A 21117-nucleotide genomic window follows, 5' to 3' on the forward strand; every position below is an offset into this window, starting at 1 on the left:
AATAAGCATGGATTACTTTTGAATTTATTTCATTTTTTAAACTTCATATGTAGACATAATCTCATTATAATAGATTCAAGCAGTCATCACACAACTATGAGAATGGCTAAGCTAAGTGCATTGGGAGAACACCGAAGCCTTGATGCAGAGAAACTGGGTTACTCAGACACTGCTGAGGGGGTGGGAAGTGGCACCAGCCCCTCAGGAGACACTATGGGAGCTTCACACAAAACTGCACGTGCAGGTAGTCTGTGACCCATCTGGGCACTTCTCAGAGAGGATGAAAACTTATGCCCACCCAAAACCTCGTGCTAGAATCTGGACACAACTGGTGACCTATGACAGGTTGCATGAACTAGCATTGCTGGGCAATGAAAAGGAATGAACTCCAGATACACACAGCACCCTGGGTGAACCTCCAGGGAATTCTGCTGACAAAAAGCCAGTCAGAAAAGGTCACACCTGATTCTGTTTAGCCTGTTTAACATTTCGTGCAACACTGGTTGGGTGGTGATAAGCTCCTTTAGCCTTTTTTTTGTCTGGGAAGCTCTTTATTTCACCATTTATCCCGAATGATAGCCTTGCTGGATAGAGTAGTCTTGGTTTCAGATCCTTGTTTTGCATCACCTTGAATATTTCATGCCATTCCGCTCTGGCCTGTAGAGTTTCTGATGAGAAGTCAGCTGACAGCCTTATGGGAGCTCCTTTGTAGGTAACAGATTGCTTTTCTTTTGCTGCCTTAAATATTCTCTTTGTCTTGAATTCTTGGCATTTTAATTACGATGTGTCTGGGCGTGGGCCTCTTTGGGTTCTTGCTTGGGACTCTCTGTGCCTCCTGAACTTGTGTGACTTTTCCTTCACCAGGTTAGGGAAGTTTTCTGCCATTATATCTTCAAACAGATTCTCTAACCCTTGCTTACCTCTGACCTCTTCTGGCATTCTTATGATGTGAATATTGCCACATTTCATGTTGTCCCACAGCTCCCTTAGACTATCCTCCTGGTTTTTGTTTTTCCTACAATGTCTTCTAATTGGCCGATCCAATCCTCAGATTCCCCTAATCTGCTGTTTATTCCTTCCAATTTTTAAAAATTTCTCCCATGTTATTCTTAATTTCCTTCATAGTTTCCATATCTTTTTTCATGCTCTTGAGCCTCCTTATAATCAGTATTCTGAACTCTACGTTCGATAGATTACTTATCTCCATTTCATTTTTCTTCTTCTTCTGGAATTCTTTTGTTCTTTCATTTGGGGCTTGTTTTTTTTGTCTCCCCATTTTGGCTGCCTTTTTGGATTTGTTTCTATGCGTTAGGTAGATCTGCCAGGACTCCTAGTCTTTTGGATGGTCTCTGGTGCAGGCCAGTGTCAGACGCTGTTTGCGACTGTCCTTTAGTGAGTACCCTGTTTGAAGTTTTGCACACCCTATAGTTCCCTCTGCTGGGGCTGGGTGTATATGGACAGGACCAAGATACGCACCAAGGTCTCCTTTTCCAAGCCCAGTCTCTGTGCAGTCTCCACTTTAGGTCCTTGGTTATGAGGGTGCTCTCCAGCTAGTCTTCAGTTGCAGTTGATTATTCTGGATGGTTTTTCTATATTTTAGTTGTGATTCCAGTTTGGTCCTGGGAGAGTGTCAGTGTAGCTTCCACTCAATCTGCCACCATCTTGGAATCCTGTGTATAGCATTCTGTAGCAGGAGTCAGCAGACTTCTTCTACGGAGGGCCAGATAGTAAATGCTTTAGACTTTGTAGGCCATCTGGACTCTGCTATTGTAGCTCAGAAGCAGCCATAGACAAACATAAATGAGCACAGCTATGTTCCAGTAAACCTTTATTTATAAAACAGGTAGTGGCTGGATTTGGCTCCCAGTCCAGAGTTTGCTGATGTCTGTTCCCTTTTGCTTGTTAGTTTATAGATTCCATTTTTTTCTTTATAAACTTTGGAAGTTACACATTGTTTTTATTATTTTAGTGGTTACTTGTCCAATTTGACCATGGATATTTAAAATCTAAAATTACTTAATAACTTAACCAACTCCCAGACTCCCAACCCTGGCCACACAAACAAACAATACTTTAATTCCAGTTTTCTCCTCCAACATACATGCAGTTATTGTCTTGTTCTTTTTTAAAATCACAATTTATGGTCTTACCTTATACAGATGTTTACTTAGATCTATCACGTTTGCCCATGTCTTTATCCAGGAGTCTTGCATCTCAGATCTTTCCTCTTTTTCCTTTTTTTCTATAACAGTTTTATTGAAGTATAACATACATACCATACACTTTACCTGCTTAAAGGTACAATTTGGTGGTGCTACTAGATTCACAGATAGGTGCAACCGTCACCATAGTCAATTTTAGAACATTTTCATCAACTCAAAAATAAATCCCCTACTCTTTAGCTCCAATGCTCTTATCTCTCTATCTCGCTCCCACCCTTAGCCCTAAGCAACCACTATCTGCTTTTTCTCTGCCTGTTCTGGGTATTGCATATAAAGGTAACATTCAATTTGTGGTCCTTTATGACTGGCTTCTTTCACTTAATGTTTTCAAGGTTCATCTGTACTGTAGCAAATATCAATACTTTATGGCTAAATAATATTCTATTTTATGGATATATAAAATATAAATTTTGTTTGTTCATTCATCAGTTGGTGGGCGGTGGGTTGTTTCCACTTTTTGGCTACTGTGAACAATGCTGCTATAATTTGTGTACAAATTTTTGTGTGGAAATAAGTTTTTACTTTTCTAGGGTATATGCATAGGAGTGGAATTGCTGAATCAAATGGTAACTTATATTCCTACCAGCAGTGTAGGAGAGTTCCAATTTTTCCGTATCTTTGACAACACTTGTTATCTGTCCTTCTGATTTTAGGCATCTTCTTGGGTGTGAAGTGGTATCTCATTGTGGTTTTGATTTACATTTCCCAGAAGACTAAGAACATTTTTCAAATGTATATCTTCTTTGGAGAAATCTTTTCAGATCCTTTGCCTACTTTTAAATTATATTATTTGTCTTGTTGAGTTGTAAGAATTCTGTATTTTATGGATAGTAGCACCTTATGAGATATATAATTTGCATATATTTTCTTCCATCCTGTCAGTAGCCTTTTTACTTTTTTGATAATGTCCCTTGATGCAAAAATGTTTTTAATTTCGATGAGATCCAATTTATCTATTTTTTTCTTTTTGTTGTTCATGCTTTTGGTTGTCATATCTAAGAATCCATTGCTAAATTCAAAGTCATGAATATTTTTCCCGGTTTTCTTCTAATAGTTTTATAGTTTTAGCTCTTACATTTAGTACTTTGATCCATTTTGAGTTAATTTTTGTATATGATTTGAGGTAGAGGTCCAACATCATCCTTTGCATGTGATATCCAGTTGTCCCTAATTTGTTGAAGAGATTATTTTTCCCCATGGAATGGTCTTGGCACCACTGTCTTCCATTAATCTATGTCTATATTTATGCCCATACCTTGTCTTGATTTATTATTGCTTTTTAATAAGTTTTGAAATTGGGAAGTGTAAGCTCTCCAACTTTGTTCTTCCTTTTCAAGATCATTTTGGCTATTTGGAATCCCTATAATTCCATGTGAATTTTAAAGTCAGCTTGCCAGTTTCCACAAAGAAGCCTGCTGATATTGTGATAGGGACTCTGGTGAACCTGTAGATTGCTTTGGGTAGTATGGCCATCTTTACAATAGTAAGTCTTCCAATTTTTTAACATGAGATGGGTTTCTATTTATTTAGATTTTTTTTTCTTTCAATAATCTTTTCTTTTTCTGTTGTTAATCCTCACCCAAGGATATTTTTCCATTGCTTTTCAGAGAAAGTGGAAGGGAGGGAGGTGGGAAGAGAGAGAGGAGAGGAGGGGAGAGGAGGGGAGGGGGAGGGGAGGGGAACATTGATATGAGATAGACACATTGATTGGTTGCCTCCTGCATGTACTGCAGCCAGGGCCAGGGATGGCACCTGCAACCCAGGGAGTGCCTTTGACCAGGAATAGAATCTGTGACCCTTTGGTGCACAGGCCGATGCTCTAACCACTGAGCACACCAGCCAGGGCTCTTTCAACAATCTTTTATAGTTTTCAGAACATACATTTTGTACTTTGTTTATTCCTGAATGTTTTAGTCTTTTTGAGTTTTTTTCAAAGTTCTGTTTTCAGATTGATTGTTGAATATGTGTAGAAATACAATTTGTTTTTGTATATTGATCTTTTCAGTTTCAACCATGCAAGATTTATTAGTTCTAGTAGTTTTCAGTGGCCTCTTTGGTAATCTTTCTATATAAGATAATCTGTGAATAGAGAGTTTTATTTCTTCTTTTCCAATTCACATGCCTTTTATGTCTTTTTCTCGCATAAGTGCCCTGGCTAGAACCTTTAGTACAGTATTGAATAGAATGGGCAAGAACAGACATTCCTGAATTGTTCCTGGCCTTACTGGGACAGTGTTCAATCTTTCATCGCTATGTCTGGTGTTGGCTGTGGGCTTTCATAGATATCCTTTGTCAGGTTGAAGAAGTTCTCCTCCTAATTTGTTGAGTGTGTTCATCATGAAAGGATATTGTATTTTGTCAGATGTATTTTCTGCATCAACTGAGATTATCATGTGGTTTTTGTTTTTTATTCTATAGATATGGTTGGTATATTACATTAATTTATTCTTGGATATTACAACCCACCTTGCATTCCTAGGATAAATCCCACTTAGTCATGCATGTAATTATTCTTTTATGTTGCTGGATGTGAGTTGCTATTATTTTGTTGAAGATTTTTGTGTCTATATTCATAACAGATATTCTGTAGTTTTCATTTTTTATGATGTGTTTTTGTTTTTAGCATCTGGTAATACTGGCCTTATCAAATAAGTTGGGAAGTGATCCAGCCTCTTTTATTTTTGGAAGTGTTTGAGAAGGAGTGATATGTTAATTATTCTTTAACTATTTGATAGAATTCACTAGTAAAACCATCTGAGTTTGGCCTTTTCTTTGTAGGTAGTGTTTTGATGCCCAACTCAGTCTCTTTAGTTATTGTAGGTCTAACTATATTATCTGTTTCTTTTTGAGTCTGTTTTGGTAATTTGTGTCTTTTTAGGAATTTGTCCATTTCATCTAAGTTGTCTAATTTATTGGCCTACAATTGTTTCTAATTCTTTTCTTCTTCTTGAAGTATATATAGCTTTTAAGTTACATCAGTGAAAGTTTTTTGATAAATTCTCTATATCTGGATATGTTTATAATTTGTCCACAAACGTAAAAGGTAGTTTTTTTCCTAGGTACAAAGAAGAGTTGATTGTGTTTCTCCTTAGCATTTAGCCATTTTATGCAACATCATCTGACTGGATGTTGCTTCTGGGATGTCTTCTGTTAGTCTAACTGAAGGTGGTGCATTTTTTTCTCTATGGCTGCTTTTAAGGTCTTCTCTTTCTTTCTCTTGTTACTTGACATTTTAGTGTAATGCCATTAAATGTGGTGTGCTTTATATTTATCCTACTGAGTGTATGTTGTGCTTTCTCTATTTGTGGATTTGTTTTTCTGCTTAGTATGGTCACATCACTGTCATTGATTTGGATGTTGTCTTCATTTGTTACTGTTAAAGATAATGTTGACATTCACATTTTTGTACTTTAAACCTTGTGCACATAAGCATATCTGTAAGATATTTAGAAATAAAATTTCTAGATTTATTTATTTTATTTATTCTTAAATCTCACCCAAGGATATGCTTTTATTGACTTGAGAAAGAGGGGAAGGATGGGGAGGCAGAAAGAGAGAGAGAGAAAAACATCAGTGTGAGAGAGAAACATCATTGGTTGCCTCCCATATGCCCTGACCCACAACCTGTCAGTGTATGCGACAATGCTTCAACCAACTGAGCCACCCGGCCAAGGCTAGATATATATTTTTTTATAGATTCTGTCATGTTGTTCTCCCAAAATAATTTTGCCAATTTATGTTCCCTTTTGCAAAAATTGAGGGCCTTTGTTTCCCTCATCCTGTCAAAAACACTATTTACTAGTATTTAAATTTTTTATTTTCTATGCATTTGTTTTCATTAACCATTTGTATTGTGAGTATAGCATACACAGAACAAATGTACAGCCCAATGATTGTCACAGTAAACTTCGTGGAACTACCAGTGGAATCCCTGTGGACTTCCTGTTCAGTTCTTTTCTTTCTCCCCAGAGCTGACTATTGTATTGACTTGTATCCCCAGAGTCTGGTTGTTTTGTTTTTGAACTTTATATATGGAATCATGTATATAGCTGTGTCTCTTTTAGCTCTATATAACACTTAGAGATTCACTCATGTTACTGTGTGCATTTCCATATTTGCATTGCTTTATAATGATCCATTCTACTGGTGATGCACATTTTGGGTGTTCCCAGTTTTGTGCTGTTATAAAGCTTTTTTAAACATTCTTATACAGATCTCTTGGTGTACATGTGAACACATTTTTTTTGGATATATTCCTAGGAGTGGAATTTCTAGGCTAGAGGTATGAGCACATTTACCTTTAGCAGATATTGCAAAGCAGGTTTACTGTTTCTGTCCCCTACAACAGGCCAGGATAATTCCTGGTGCCCCATACACTCTATCACTTGGCTGGGGATCTTTTTAACTTTAACCATTCTGGTGCGTGTATAGTGGTGGCTTGTTATGGTAATGAGATTAAGCATTTTTTCATGTTTATTGGCCGTTTGTATTTCGTTTTTTGTGATGTGTCTATTCAAGTCTCTTGCCCAGTTTCTTGCAGGGTTGTCTGTCACTTTCTTACTGATTTGGAGGATTTCTTTACATATCCTGGAAGGAAGCCATTATTAGATATATATTCTACAGATAGCTTCTTTCACTCTGTCACTTGCTGTTTCACTGTCTTAATGGAGTCATTTTAAGAAGGGAAATTCAGACTCCCGGTCAGGATCACAGAGTAGGTAAACACTGTGCTCGACTCCTCCCAGGACCCCATCAAAATCCCAACTAAACTACAGAACCATCTCTGAGAACCACCTGAAGACTAGCTGAACAGAAGTCCTATATCTAAGGAGACACAGCAGAAGCCACATCCAGACTGGTAGGAGGGGCAGAGATGTGGAATGGGCAGGTCCCACGCCTATGTGTGGTGGCTGAGAATTGGGAGGGATATCTCATCTGTGGAGGTCCCCCCTGAGGAGGGAGAATTCACAGCCCCACACTAGGCTCCCCAGCCCAGACCACCAGTGACTGTAAGAGGAGTCCCTATATCTGGCTGTGAAAACCAGCAGGGATTCTGTTCTTGTGAGATGGAGGCTGCTGGAGTCCCAGGTGTTCATCTTAAAGGGCCCGTGCTCAGATTTACTCACTGACGGACTCACTCGGGGCAGCAGCATGAAAGCACCAGGGATGTACTAGGAAGAACTGAATTGTCTGGCTTCAGGGCGAGGGCTGGAGGGGCAGCTTTCTCCTAGACAGAAGTGCTGGCAGAACCCATTGTTCCTTTGCTAGAGCCCTCTCCCACAGAACTGGCAGGCAGGCAGGCACCATATTTGAGTCTCCATCAGCCTGACTCACACTATTCACCCAGCCCTGGTGATTCACTGAGACCCCTCCCCACCCAACTTGCAGGCCCACCCAAGCTGTTTCCAGTGGCATTTCCATACAGACAGCCTGATCTTAGCTGTCACTGGAATTCCCTAAAATCTCTCGAAGGTTCACAAATCCCAAACAAACAGCATCTGGCCTGCATGTGCTCCATACCTCTTGATAAGTGACCCCAAACCCGGCATTAGTGGCAGCTGGCCTCTGTTCATAGCTTAACGTCTCCAGGTGTCTCCAAGCTCAGCACAAGTGGTGACCATCTGCAGGTCACTTTGTAGCTCATACTAGCTGGCTGCAGGCAGGGCAAAGCTGACCTTGGCTGGCACCACAGCCTCTCCCAAGAGACCCCAGAACCAATACACCTAGTGGCCAGCATCAGACCATACCAGAGCACCACACAAGCACCTCCACAAATGACACACCCAAAGGGTGGACTTGGCAGGCACTGGATCCCCACTAAAGCAAATCTTGCTTCGTGGGGTCAGTCGCTGCACAATAGCTCCTCCACTATAGTCATGGCCAGTCCTCACAGTCAGCCAGCCTGAAGGCCAATCCATCCCACTGACATCCTAACAATAGTCAAGGTTCAACTACAACAGGAGGTACAACCCACCCAAGGGACACCTGGAGTACCTGGCTCAGGTGACCAAGGCGACTGCCACTGGATCCCACAGAACACCTGCTATACAATGCCACTCTACTAAGACCAGGAGACACAGCAGATCTACCTAATAGGTAGAAAGAAACACAGAGAGGCAGTCAAAAGAAGGAGACAAAGAAACAAGTCCCAAATGAAAGAAAGGACAAATCTCCGGAAAAGAACCTAACGATGTAGAGACAAGGGAACTACCAGAGGCAGAGTTCAAAACACTGGTTGTAAGGATGCTCAGGGAACTTCAGGGAAGACTAGATGAACCCAGTAAGAACTTCAGCAGAGAGACAGGAACCACAAAAATGGAGACAGAGGACAAGAACAAACCAGTGAAATATGAAGAGTACAGGATCTGAAATGAGGGCTGCATTAGGGAATCAACAGATTGGGTAAGTCAGAGGACCAGATCAGCAATTTGGATGACAAGGTAACAGAAAACACCCAATAAAAAACAGCAAAAAGTTAAAATAATTTTAAAATATGAGGGTAGTTTAAAGGGCCTCTGGGACAACAGCAAGTGTAACAACAGTCACATCCTAGAGGTACCAGAGGAAGAGAGAGAGCAAGGGATCGAGACAGACTTCCCAACCTGGTGAAGGAAAAGGTACACAGATCCTGGAAGTGCAGAGTCCCAAACAAGGTGAATTGAAACACATCGTAATTAAACCCAGACACATCGTAATTAAAATACCAAAGGTTAAAGACGATTGGAAAAGCAGGAAAAGCAGTTAGTTACCTCCAGGGCGCTCCCACAGGACTGCCAGCTGATTTCCCAACAGAACCGCTGTGGGCCAGAGGGAGTGGCAGGAAGTATTCAGAGTGATGAAAGGCCAGGACTGGAGCTCATCACCAGAAGACCAAAGTGTTGAAGAGACTTCAGAAGAAGAAAGATAAAAAATATGAGTAATCAAATCCTACCAGTAACTACTTTAAGTGTGAAGGGACTAAGTGCTCTGGAGGATGCGGCGGCTGAATGGAGGAGAAACGAGACCCTCGCGCACAGTGTCTACCGGAGGCTGCTTCAGGTAGAAAGACACACAGGCCAAAACCTGCTTTAAAGCAAACGCTGTGATGAGAGAAAGAGGGACGCAGCAGGTCCACCTCAGAACACGGACTTAGAAGGACATGGGCCCTGTGTGCACCTGGGCGTTATTTACAGTGGCCAAGATACGGAAGCAACTAAGTGCCCGTCGGTAGACGGATGGACAAAGGAGAGGCACATACCTACAGTGGAATGTGACTCGGCCATGCAACGCGTGAGATCTTGCCATTTGCAACAGCACGGATGGTTCTAGAGGAAAGTATGCTAAGTGAAATAAGTTAGACAAGGACGAATACCATATGATGTCATTTATGTGTGGAATCTAAAAAGCAAAATAAATGAACAGAACAGAAAAAGCTCACGATACAAAGCATTTTCATGATTGCCAGGTGGGAGGGTGGTTGGGGAAGGGATTAAGAAGTACAAACTGATAGTTACGATATAGTCACTGGCATGTAAAGTACAGCTTAGGGAATATAGTTAATAATATTGTAATAATCATGTATGGTGCCAGATGGGTACTAGACTTATTGGGGTGATCACTTTGTAAGTTATATAAATGTTAAATCACTATGTTGTACACCTGAAACTAATATGTTGTATGTCAACTGTAATTGAAAAATAAAAAATTATTTTAGAAAAAGGGAAGTTCATAACTTTAAGGTAGTTTAATTCACTTTTTTTTGGTCTTTTCCTACCTTTTATTTACATTAAAGTTCTATAGATATTTTATAAACCTTATTGCTTTGTCTCTTGTATTTGGTGGGTATCCTGCTGCAATTGATTTTTGGTACAGTGTGAGGTGTAGGTTATTATTTTCATATGGAATGGTCCCAGAATCATTGGAATTGTCCTGGTCACTAGAGAGTCTTGGTACCCAGGAGTATAAATCCTACCTTCTTCAAGAATCTCTCCTTTAATAAACACCTTGACCCTCCTGGACCTTTTGCTTGTCTGCATAGACCGTAGAATCAACTTGTTCGGTTCCACAAGGAAAAGCACAGAAAACCTTGGGGTTTTGATCGGCTGGGCATTGCAGTAATGCATGAGTTGACACCTATACAGCACTGAGTCTTCCACCAGGGACATTTTCTATATTTTTAGGTGTTAAAATCTGACAAAACAAATCATAAAACTTATGATTGTCTTTAGAGAGGTCTTGTCTTATTAGACTTATTCTCAGATATTTGATACTTTTAGTGTAAACGGTATCTTTTAAATTATTTAATTTTTATAGTGTTCACTGTGGATTGCAATTGATTTTCCTATTTTGACTTATCTGTCAGACTTTCTAAGCTCACTAGTTCTAACTACTCATAGCTTCTTTGGGGTTTTTATTATATGTAATCATATTGTCTCTGATTTTTTCTATCCTACCCTCATATCTTTACTTATTTTGTTTTAACTGCATGTAGTTAATATGTGATAGTGGGAATTGCAGTCTTGTTAAGAGTTTTTATCAGGAGTGAATTTTATCAATGCCTTTTCTTTTTCTATTGAGATGATCACAAGACTTTTCCCTTATTTTCTGTTAATATGATTAATTGTACAATTTGTAATGATGTATTATTCTTTTTATATGTTATGACATTTGCTTTGCTAATATTTTGCTTAGTCTTTTTTTTTTTCAATCCTCACCCGAGGACATGTTTACAGAAAGGAAGAGAGAAAGAAAGAGAGAGAGAAAATCGATGTGAGAAAAACATCAGTCAGTTGCCTTCCACTGGGGATTGAACCTGCAACCCAGGCAGGTGCCCTGACTGGGAACCGAACTGGCAACTTTCAGTGCATGAGATGATGCACTGGAGCCTCTCCAGCCGGGCAGGGAGTCTTTGCACACGTGTTTGTGAGTGATGTGTTTCTGGTAATGTTTTTGTTAAGTCTTGGTGTCAAGGGTATGCCTGTCACAAAATATTTCCATGGTATCTGATCATTTTCATTTCTCCGGAAGAGGTGAGGTAAAACTCGTATTAGTTTTTCCTTAAATATTTAGTAGAATCACATTTGAAACCATCTGGGCCCACAGTGGTCTTTGTAGGAACATTTTAAGTTATAATCTCAATTTCAGATTTTCTCTCTTTCGTGTTGTATTTCGTAGAAATCTTTATCTAAAATTTTCAAAATGTTGGCATAGGTTTTTTGTAATATTATTTTATTCTTTGAATGCTTTATAAGGTCTGAAGAATGCTCTTTTATTCCTGACATACAGTATTTGCCTTCTCAGTACATCCCACCAAGGGTTTATCATTTTTGTTAGTCTTTGTAAACAATGATTTATGATCCTTCCATACTGTTTGAGTTTCCATTTCATTAGTTTCTGGTCTTGATTATTTCCTTTTTAAAAAAAAATTATTTGCATAATTTGTTCCTTCTATAACTTCTTTCTGATAAGTATGGCTCAGTGGTTAGAGTGTTGGTCTGCACATGGAAGGGTCAAGGGTTCGATTCCTGGTCATGGGTACGAACCTCAGTTGCAGGTTTGATCCCACGTGCACAATTGATTTGTCTCTCTCCTACAAATGTGTCTCTCTCCCTCCTTTCCCTCCTACTCTCTCTAAAATTCAGTGGAAAAATACCCTTGGGTGAGGGTTAACAAAAAAAGAAATGCTTACTTAATGAAGTGTTGGCCTTCTTTTCTCCAGTATGTATTTAAAGCTATATACTGGGTGGACAAAAGATCTACAGTTCATGTGGAAAATAGAACAATAATTAATAAAATTAATATAAGAATAAACTCCTGTGTACTCACAACTATAAACCTACTTTTGCCCCACCCTGTGTTTTCCTATTCCCGTGGCTTTAGCTACATTCCACAGGCCGTGCTCCCGTATACATTAAGTAGACCTTGCTATTAGATTTCTCCTTGACCCATAGAAGTATTTTAGAAGAAAAATAATTACCAAATGTGGGGGTTCTAATTATCTTTTTTGTGTTGATTACTAGCAGAACGGCATTATTACCAGAGAACATACTCTGTGGTCCTTTGAAGTGTGCTGTGATTGGCTTTACTCACTTTGGGGGAAATGCTCCTGTGTGCACTTGCAAGTGAGGCATCTTCTTAAATTGTTGGATGCACTGTTTTATATTTGCCCATTAGGTCAAATTATCTCTGTCATTCAGATGGTCACCTTACTGACTTTACTGCCTGCCTGGTCCATGAGAAGGATATTTTGAAACTTTACATAATAATTATGGATTTTTCTGTTTCTTATTTATTTTGACGCTGTATTATCAGGTGCCTTACATTTAGAGTTGTCACATCTTCCAGGTAAATTGAATTTTTCATTTTCAAGTGTCATTTATCATTTTCAGTGTCTTTATCTCTGGTAATCCTTTTTTTTTACTGTAAAGTTTCTTTTGTCTGATATTTGTGTAACTTCTGTAGATTGTTAAAACTTACAGTATGTATCTTTTTCTGTCCTTTTATTTTTAATCTTTCTGTGTCTTTGTATTTAAGATCTGGTTAGGTTTTGTATCCACTCTGACATGTGTCTTTATCATTTAACTGGACTTATACTTGGGTTTGAGCCTTTTAATTTTTCCCACCTGTTTTAGGTTTCTTTTTCTCTCCTCTTGTGTTTTTTTTTTAATCACTCCCATTTCCCCACTCTGTTAGCTTGGAGGTTATCTATTGAGTCTTTTACTTTTCTTTCAGTTGTTTATCCTAGAGATTACAGTAAGCAGCTGACTTAGTGAAGTCTAATATTGTTTAGTACCTTTCCTCTCTTAGAGTACATTTTACTGTTACGCCTGACGTAAGTTGCTGTTGTTGCTGTGTGTTGTACTGTTTTAAACTCAAGAAGACATTATTGTTAATGTTTTATGCAGTGTCCATTGCCCACATATTTCTCTCTTGCATTGCCCTCCACTGTACCCTGTATCTGGGATCTTGTATCTGGGACCATTTTGGTTTTGTCTAAAGAATGAAGAAAACATTTCTTATTCCCTCAGTGTAGGTCTGCTGGCGATTCCCTCCGTTACTGCTTGGTGACATGTAGAGAGTCATTCTTGAATGTGTGGCTTGATGTCTTTCCACAATTTTGGAATATTTTTGGCCTTAACTTCTTCAAATTTTGTTTCTACCATTCCTTCTCTTCTTCCAATTGCAAGTATATTGAAGAGATTCTCTTTATTTTCTGTCTCACGCCCTTTCCTCAATGTTTTCCAGCTGTTTTCCTTTCCATGCTTCATGTAGATCACACACACAAATATGTATACACACACCTGTCTTCCAGTTTAGCAAGTCTCTTTAGTTTTTTCTAAGCTGCTGTTAGGATTGCTTGTTGAATTCTTAATATTGATTTTTATAGTTTTTAGTTCCGGAATTTCCAAACAGTCCATTTTTATAGTCTCCAGCTTTCTGAAGTTCTGCATTTTGTCTTTTGTTCTGAGCAGGGGAGCATGTGGTTCTGGTACCTCCACTAGCTGGAGTCCATGTGTGTCTCTTTCCACTACTGTGTATTTTTTCATTTGTGTTATCTTGTTTTGTGCTTGGATATTTTTGCTTGTGTGTCAGAAATTCTCTTTGTACAATTACTTTAGGAACAATTTGAAGCCTAGGATGATATCTTCTTCCAGAGAGAATTTTAGGTTTGCTTCAGCCAGGGGCCTAGGAAGCACTAGAGCAAGCTGGGCTCTTCTTAGTCCAGTTCTGGTGGCTGATGTCTCTGAAGCAAAGCTGCAGCTCCTGGAAGGCCTGTCACCTTCTGGCTCACTCATTGTTAAGATGCAGTATTTTGGGTACTAACCCAAAGAGGGGGTTCATCATGGTTACTGTCCCTATAGCCCTGGAGGTTGGTTAAAAGTGCCCCCTGGTCAACCTTCTAAAACAGTCCCTCCATCCCCTTCCTGGGCAAAAAAGACCCAAATGTCTTTGTGTTCCTCCTGGTCCAGCAGTTCTCCCTGGTCTTGTTACTCCGCCTTCAAGCAGATGTGGTCGGTATTTTGTCCAGCTTTTTCTCGTTGACCTCAGGCGTTGGGTTGGCCCCGTACATAGTCCAGCGTTACTGAAGTGTGTCTCTTTCATTCTGTCAGGTACACGTTTATATTTATAGTTTTGTCCATCTGATGAGTGAGAAGTATTTTACTGTTCTAATTTCCTTGATTATTAGTAAGGTTGAGCAATTTCTCATGTATTTTTTGGCTGTTTTTTCTTTTTTCGATTTATTTGGTTTGTATCTTTTTTGGGGTCTTTTCTTTTTCATATGGATCTAGCACTTTATAGATTCTTGATGTTGATCATCTGCTGTACATTGCAAATGTTTTCTCCCATTCTTTTATGGGTCTTTTACATTTTATTATGACTAGATCATATGAAAGATTTTAATTTTTAGGTATTCAGATCTTTTATGGCTTCTGGGTTTTATGTCTTGCAGATCAGGACACAATAAGTATTTTATAATTTGTTTTTTACATTTGTCTCTTAGTAATTCTTGAACTGCATGTGTTATGTATTTTGTGAAATATCTGATTTCTTAGCTAAATGAACAGTGTAAGGAGAGGGGCTCCTTTTCCCTTCTCCTTGTAAATTCTACAGGTTTTTCAATCCCCGAGAAGGGCAGCGAGTGGGCCTGAGGTAGCCTGCTGTCGGGGTTCTCCCTGCACCTCCCACCCAGTCCTGTCTTAGGAAGGTGGAGCTGGGATGTTTTCTCAGGGCGGGTCCTCCTGGCTGAGGCTCGGAGGGTTGTGGCTGAAAGGGAGACAGGTCATGATCTGTCATCACACAAATGAGGCCAGTGATAACATGTAACTAGTTTGTTTTTGTACAGATGAGAACTGTTCAGTCTAAAAATTCAAATGGTATAGGAAAGTTCCAAGAAGGAGGAGGAAAGAATGCTCCAGGCTTCCGCTCCAAGAAAGGCAGCCCCCTTTCTGATCTGCATCTCACACGGGAGGCCACTGCTTCCCCCAGGCAGCCCTGCAAGCCTCTGTGCACCGTCGGAGCCGGCAGCCCGGTGGCGCTGCTCAGGCCAGTAGTTCAGAGCTACATGTGCTTGCAGCCTGGTATTAAGAGCACAAACCTCAGAGCCACAGCACCTGGGTTTAAGTCAAGCCCTGTTATTGCCCAGCAGTGTCTCCGTTCATTGCCTGCCCCTGGGGTCCTGTGGGTTGAAGTGACTTAACACACAGCCTGGCGACACGGTTCCAGCATCATGCTGGGTGTATATGGCCTGAGGTGCGTTCTGCTGCTCAGAGCGGACCTTGGCGGGTATCTGCACCCCCCCCTTGTTTGGAGTGATGCTCGCTCCCTGTCAGTGTGGCCAGCACAGCAGCTGAGGCAACTTCCTGCTGCTGCTTCTAAGGCCGACTGTGGTCGCCTTGCTGAAGACAAACCCAGGGCTCAGAACCAGGGTCCCCACGCTGCCTGCAGTGAGAGGCCAGAGGGCGCGGCTTGCCTCTGAGGAGCCTTCGGGCCTACAGCTTCCTAACAGGCCGGGTGCTGTGGCTGGCTCGAGGCCTGGCAGGAGGAAGCGCACGGTGCCGAGCTGCCCTCTCTTCCCCCGCAGGTTCAGCAGTACCGGGTGGCCATGACTGCAAAGGACTGCTCCATCATGATCGCGCTCTCCCCGTGTCTGCAGGATGCAAGGTGAGGTGCCCACAGGGGTCACACATGGCTTCAGCCTAACAGGACTTTGTGGATTGAGAAGTCAGTTTCCCCATATTTAGAGACCACAGGTTATAATTCAGTCAAAAAGACACGGAGAAAATTTTAAAAGATTGTTCTGTTAAATTGAAGATTATTATTTTCTAAGGAAACACCCTAAGGACTTAGAAACAGTTTGGGTACTGTGGCACAAATTCCTTCCTCTCAGAGAAACCCTAAGGCTCCTGCCACTGCTCTGAGGCCTGAGGTGCTGTAGGTCCCATGGACCTGCTCCTCTGCCTCCACCAGGCCGACATGGGACCTTCATGGTCGTTCTGGTCTTTGAAACAACACGTGCATTGTTCTGCTTCCTATCTGCAGTATCTCTGTAGACATTGAATTGTCCCGTCTCCTCCCCAGTCGTTTTTAGGCACTCAGGATGAACCCGATAACCTTCCCTTAGTAGGCAGGTGGCGTCTTCAGCCTTGATCTCCAGGGTGCAACCCCACATGGTCACCTTTCTGACACATCCTGGGTCAAGGCGGCCTGGCTGCTAGTGTCTGGTTTTCTGCTTTTGAACTGAATATTCCCAGGAGTCCTGCTGCTGGACAGGCACAGAATTGTCTATTTTCTGATAGGGACACTTCATGGAGGGACATTGAGAGGGTAAAACTGAAATACAGAAAAAGGTTGTTCTATTCAGTTGAAAACCCCCCATTACCGCCAAAGAAAGTGCCCCCAATGTTTAGGTATGGGGACTCTGTTTGTGGGTCAAGCTAATGATTGATGTTGAGAGGAAACTACACAGATGCTACAGTCACCCGCCTGCCTTACGCAGGGGTGCAATCGGGGTACAGAAATGTGAGGGGCAGAGGGCCAGGGCCTGATACCCTCAATAAAACCCCACACATTGGGATAGGAGCCTGGTCATGTGTCCAGAAAGTTCTGAAACACGTGGGCACCAGGCTCAGCCGAGGGTGGCCAAGTGTCGCGAGGTGTCAGGAGCCACGGCCTGGGCTCATGGGGAGCTTCTGGTAGACAAACGGAGGGGCAGCCCCCCAGCCATGCACCCACCAGCTGCCATGGGGGGACTCACCTCATGTTGGTGGGTGCTACTTCTAAGTGAGAAATGGAGGTGTCCTTTAAAATGTGTAGCCCTGTTGAGGGCTGGAGACATGGACTGTCCCCAGCCCAGCTGCACTGAGCTTGGGTTTTAGGCCCGGAGAGGAAACTGAAGCAAGACCTTCGTTTGCAGACATGCTCTCTGCAGTTCAGGAGGGAGCCCTGGCTTCCTTCTCGCCAGCTGTATTTCAGAGCAGGATTTAAGTCAGAGTTGAGGCCTTGATTAGCCTCATCTAGACAGGAACATGTTCTCTGGCTTTCCTTCTCGTGCGCAGCAGCTTTTGAAATTGGTGTTTTGACTTTTTTTTTAAAATATATCTTTATTGATTTCAGAGAGAGGGAAGGAGAGGGAGAGAGAGAGAGAAACATCAATGATGAGTGTCATTGATCGAGCCCGCAACCCGGGCATGTGCCCTGACCGGGAATCGAACCCCAATCGCCTGGATCCCAGGTCGATGCTGAACCGCCGAGCCACGCCGGGCTGGGCTTGACTTTTTTTTAATGATTTCTAAAAAGTAGTGAAGGGGAAACCAGGACTCCTGACCACTTCCCTTCAGCCACACTGAGCTCATCTAATGCACTTCACCAGTCACCTGGGTGCAGACTAGACCAAGCGCTCACAGCTCCGCGGATACACAGCAGCCTTAGGACAAGATTCAGAATTAGTCTCAAAGTGTTTTTAAGGACACGTAACTGTTCAAATATTGTTAAAAGCGTGACTCTTCCGATGTTTAAAAAAACCACAAAACTAAGCCCTAAGAAACAAAATACAACACTCTGCAGATAGGACTTGAGACTAAAACACCACCCAGCTGTGAGAAAGCATGAAGGAGCCAGGGCTCCACCAGATGTGGGGAGGGCGTGTAAGAGAAGCCTGCTTTCAACAGTTTTTCCACCTGGCTGTTGAAGGGCCAGATCTTTCTACTTTTTCTCAGGTTTTGTAATAGCTGGCCCATGATACAGTCTATTTTTCAGCACCTTTACCACTGGGATATGGGGAATGTCACAAGTATCCTGTGTAATTGGTTTTTCATCTTTCTGCACATTAACCCTCTCTTACCTGGTGTGCTTGGCAGGTCTCAACAGAAGCTTCAAGTGCTGGTGCACACCGCGCGGACAGACAGAGATGGGATGCGTACAGACGCACAGAACAGGCACTCTTTGTGAGCAAGGGTGGGGGAGTAGGGAGCGAGACTGAAACGGCTTTTCTGCTTTCAGCTCTGACCAGAGGCCTGCCGTCCCGTCGTCGAGGTCCAGGTTTGCCTTTTCTGCGTCTGTGCTGGACCTCGATCTCAAACCCTACGAGAGCATCCCTCATCAGTACAAACTAGACGGCAAGATAGTCAACTACTATTCAAAGACTGTACGTGCCAGAGATGCCGCCACGATGTCAACGCGGTTCAAGGAGAGTGAAGACTGTACATTAGTTCTGCATAAGGTCTAACTTTTTCCTGTGGTGTCTTTGAAACTTGAACATAGAATGTGAAGGTTGAACGCTAGTGCTCTTTTGTGTTGGGTGACTTGGCTGTGAATGTTGTTGCTTTCTAACCACTGTTGGGGGGTGCTGCTCCTGGGACACAGACTGGAGGAAACACCTCCAGGACCAGGAGTGCCAGGCGTGAGCCCTGTGGCGTTCTGGGTCCTGGAGGCCTCTCTGGGCAGTTTTCCTTCCCACCCAAGGCTCATGTCTAATCTCTAACGCAGGTTCGGATCTCATACCACCAGACTCCTAACATACAAAACTTGAATTATCACGTATACCTTACATTTGGCCTTTAAGAAAACGGATCCTACTGGAACTTCCCCAGCTGAATTACTTGGCCACTTTTTTTAAATTTTTATGTTTTTTTTATTGATTTTAGACAGAGGAAGGGAGAGGGATAGAGAGAGAAACATCTATGAGAGAGACATCCATCGGCTGCCTCCTGCACGCCCCCTACTGGGAGTCAAGCCTGCAACCAGGGCATGTGCCCTGACAGGGAATCGAACCAGTGACCTCTTGGTTCCTGGGTAGACGCTCAACCACTGAACCACATGGGCCAGGCACACGTCAGCACAGGCTTGGTGGTTCCTACTGCACAGTGATCGGTTGTTGGCACAGATGTCAGTCCTGAATAGTGTTGGCTCGGGGTCCTGGAGGAGGTGCCACATCCACCACTCTGCACAGGACCAGCGGTGACCAAGGGACTCGGGTCGGGGGTCAGCACCACTCATGCAAGCATTGACTTTCACTTTCTTTTATTTTCTGATTTTGTCCTTGACGTTAGGGGAGATGAGGTGTTTGTTTGCCTGAAATTGCTGCTGTGGACACTGGAAGGAAGCAGCTGCAATGCTGAGCTGCTGACCAGGGTGGGCGCCCCAGGGCAGCTGTTCCTCCCAGCTCTGTGTTCATGGTGTTCTGGGTGTTTGGGAACCTCTCCCAGTGTTGCCAGAGCCAGCGTTGTTTCCCTCCTCCCTCGGCTTCACGGAGATGGGTGGTGTGTTGCTCCGAGTGCTGCTGGGCCGCCTCCCTACCAGGGCTGCCCAGGCCCTTCTTAGGTTCTCGGTGGGCTCACCCTGTGGGCCCGGCTGCTGTGACACTGCTGGGAACCGGGCTTCAGCTTCTATTCTAGAGTAGGTTGTACAGACTAACTATTTATATCATCACTTTGAGGGATTAATGAAGGCTTACTGTAATATAATAGTAATATTAGTGAAACCGTGGAATTATATGAAAATGCTACATGAAAAATGAGACTATTTTGCTGATTGTAAATTTTTGTGGAGAAATTTTGTGATAACTTGAGAATTACACCTGTTTGAATTAAGCCAGTTTTTCAAGAATTTATTCTTTAATTCTGTCCTAACATTTACTTCTTACTTCTGTATTCAGAGGGTCAAAAAGATAGTCAAGTGACTCGCATCGCTCCTGTCAGTGTGTTGGGGTCTGGAGGCTCTGGAGACCCCACCTGAAGGGACATGCACAGAGCTGTGTTCTCGTGGGCGAGTCCCACGTGTGGGAGGGAAGCAGCTGTCAGTGTTGTTCTGGCTGGAGGATTTCTTTGTTGCTGGCTTGGGACAGGGGAAGGAGTGGGTGGGAGATGACAAAGGCATGCGGTCCTCCCCGGCACCCCGTGGGCCGAGGGTCCTAGGTCCCCGTGCACGGAGCTCCAGCACCGCACCCGAGGAGGGCCGCGCAGCCTCTGGGCCTGTCCTGGCTGGACCAGGCAGTTTGGAGCCTGGGGACGAGGGGACAGGACTGCCCCAGAGGTGGTCTCGGTCCAGCCCTTTGCTGTTCATTCTGCCACAGCCACTTATGTCACTGGTGGCCGTTTGAGTGAAACCGTGTTCCCACCAGTTCTGACATTTTAAATGGTGACCGAGGTGAGTGCAGCACGAGGCTCTGGGCGTAGAGGAGGACCCGGCGCGGAGGCCGGCGGGGGGCGGGCAGGCCTCACCGTCTTACTCGTTTAAGCTCACACTCGCTGTTTTGGGGACAGCTAGGAGTGAGTGTCGGGACTTGCTGAAAGGTGCTGCTGATGCCTCGAGTGCTGCTCTCCCAGGGGTCTGAGGAATGTCTAGGAAATGAGGCTCCAGAGCCCCCGATGGGTGCTGCCTCTGCCCTCAGCCTGGGGGCGGGAGGGGCGCACAGCTGCTCCCCTCACGGCCGTCTTTGGCATTTTGTATTTAAATAGCTGTATGTACTTTTCATGTCCTGACAGTTTATATATAACATGTCACAACTGCACAGACAACATGTTCTAAGGGCATGGTTTCTAAGTGGAAAATAGCAAATGTTTATATTCAATAAAGTCAAACGCCTCCTGGGGCAGCACCCGACTCCTACGTGTTGCCGTGTCGGGAACTAGTGCTGTTCCCTGTGCATAGCGATCGTATCAGGCTTTCCAGAGCCGCCTCTATGCCCAGCACGCCCAGCAGGGTTCGGAAGCTGAGAGGAGCAGTTTCTATTACTCCCTTCTTGTCCCACTCCAGGGCTGTAAAGAAAACAAACTGGGTGAGAAGCTTCACTGAGACTCTCCCCTCCTCCCCGCCCGGCTGCCCTGGGTCATGGCTGTGAATGCAGCACTGACTGGGACCCCCACCCCCTGCACTCAGCCCAGGAGGGCTTCGGGGGAGCAATCCCCCCACAGGTGCT

The 21117-nt window shown here is 43.1% G+C and overlaps 2 protein-coding genes across 2 annotated transcripts in view; one reads left to right on the plus strand and one right to left on the minus strand.

Moving 5' to 3' along the window:
* Nucleotides 1-19789, plus strand: part of IPPK (inositol-pentakisphosphate 2-kinase) — a 49644-nt gene extending 29855 nt beyond the window's left edge. Inside the window, exons 12-13 of the mRNA XM_087822517.1 lie at nucleotides 15784-15863; nucleotides 18201-19789. Coding sequence (XP_087678643.1) covers nucleotides 15784-15863; nucleotides 18201-18426 — 306 coding nt within the window. The 3' untranslated portion in view covers nucleotides 18427-19789. The remainder of the gene's footprint in view (nucleotides 1-15783; nucleotides 15864-18200) is intronic.
* Nucleotides 18881-21117, minus strand: part of CENPP (centromere protein P) — a 47080-nt gene continuing 44843 nt past the window's right edge. The window contains exon 4 of the mRNA XM_087823135.1: nucleotides 18881-20956. Coding sequence (XP_087679261.1) covers nucleotides 20805-20956 — 152 coding nt within the window. The 3' untranslated portion in view covers nucleotides 18881-20804. The remainder of the gene's footprint in view (nucleotides 20957-21117) is intronic.

The sequence above is a fragment of the Miniopterus natalensis genome, chromosome 12 (genome assembly GCF_054644295.1).
Source record: "Miniopterus natalensis isolate mMinNat1 chromosome 12, mMinNat1.hap1, whole genome shotgun sequence".
Classification (NCBI taxonomy): domain Eukaryota; kingdom Metazoa; phylum Chordata; class Mammalia; order Chiroptera; family Miniopteridae; genus Miniopterus; species Miniopterus natalensis.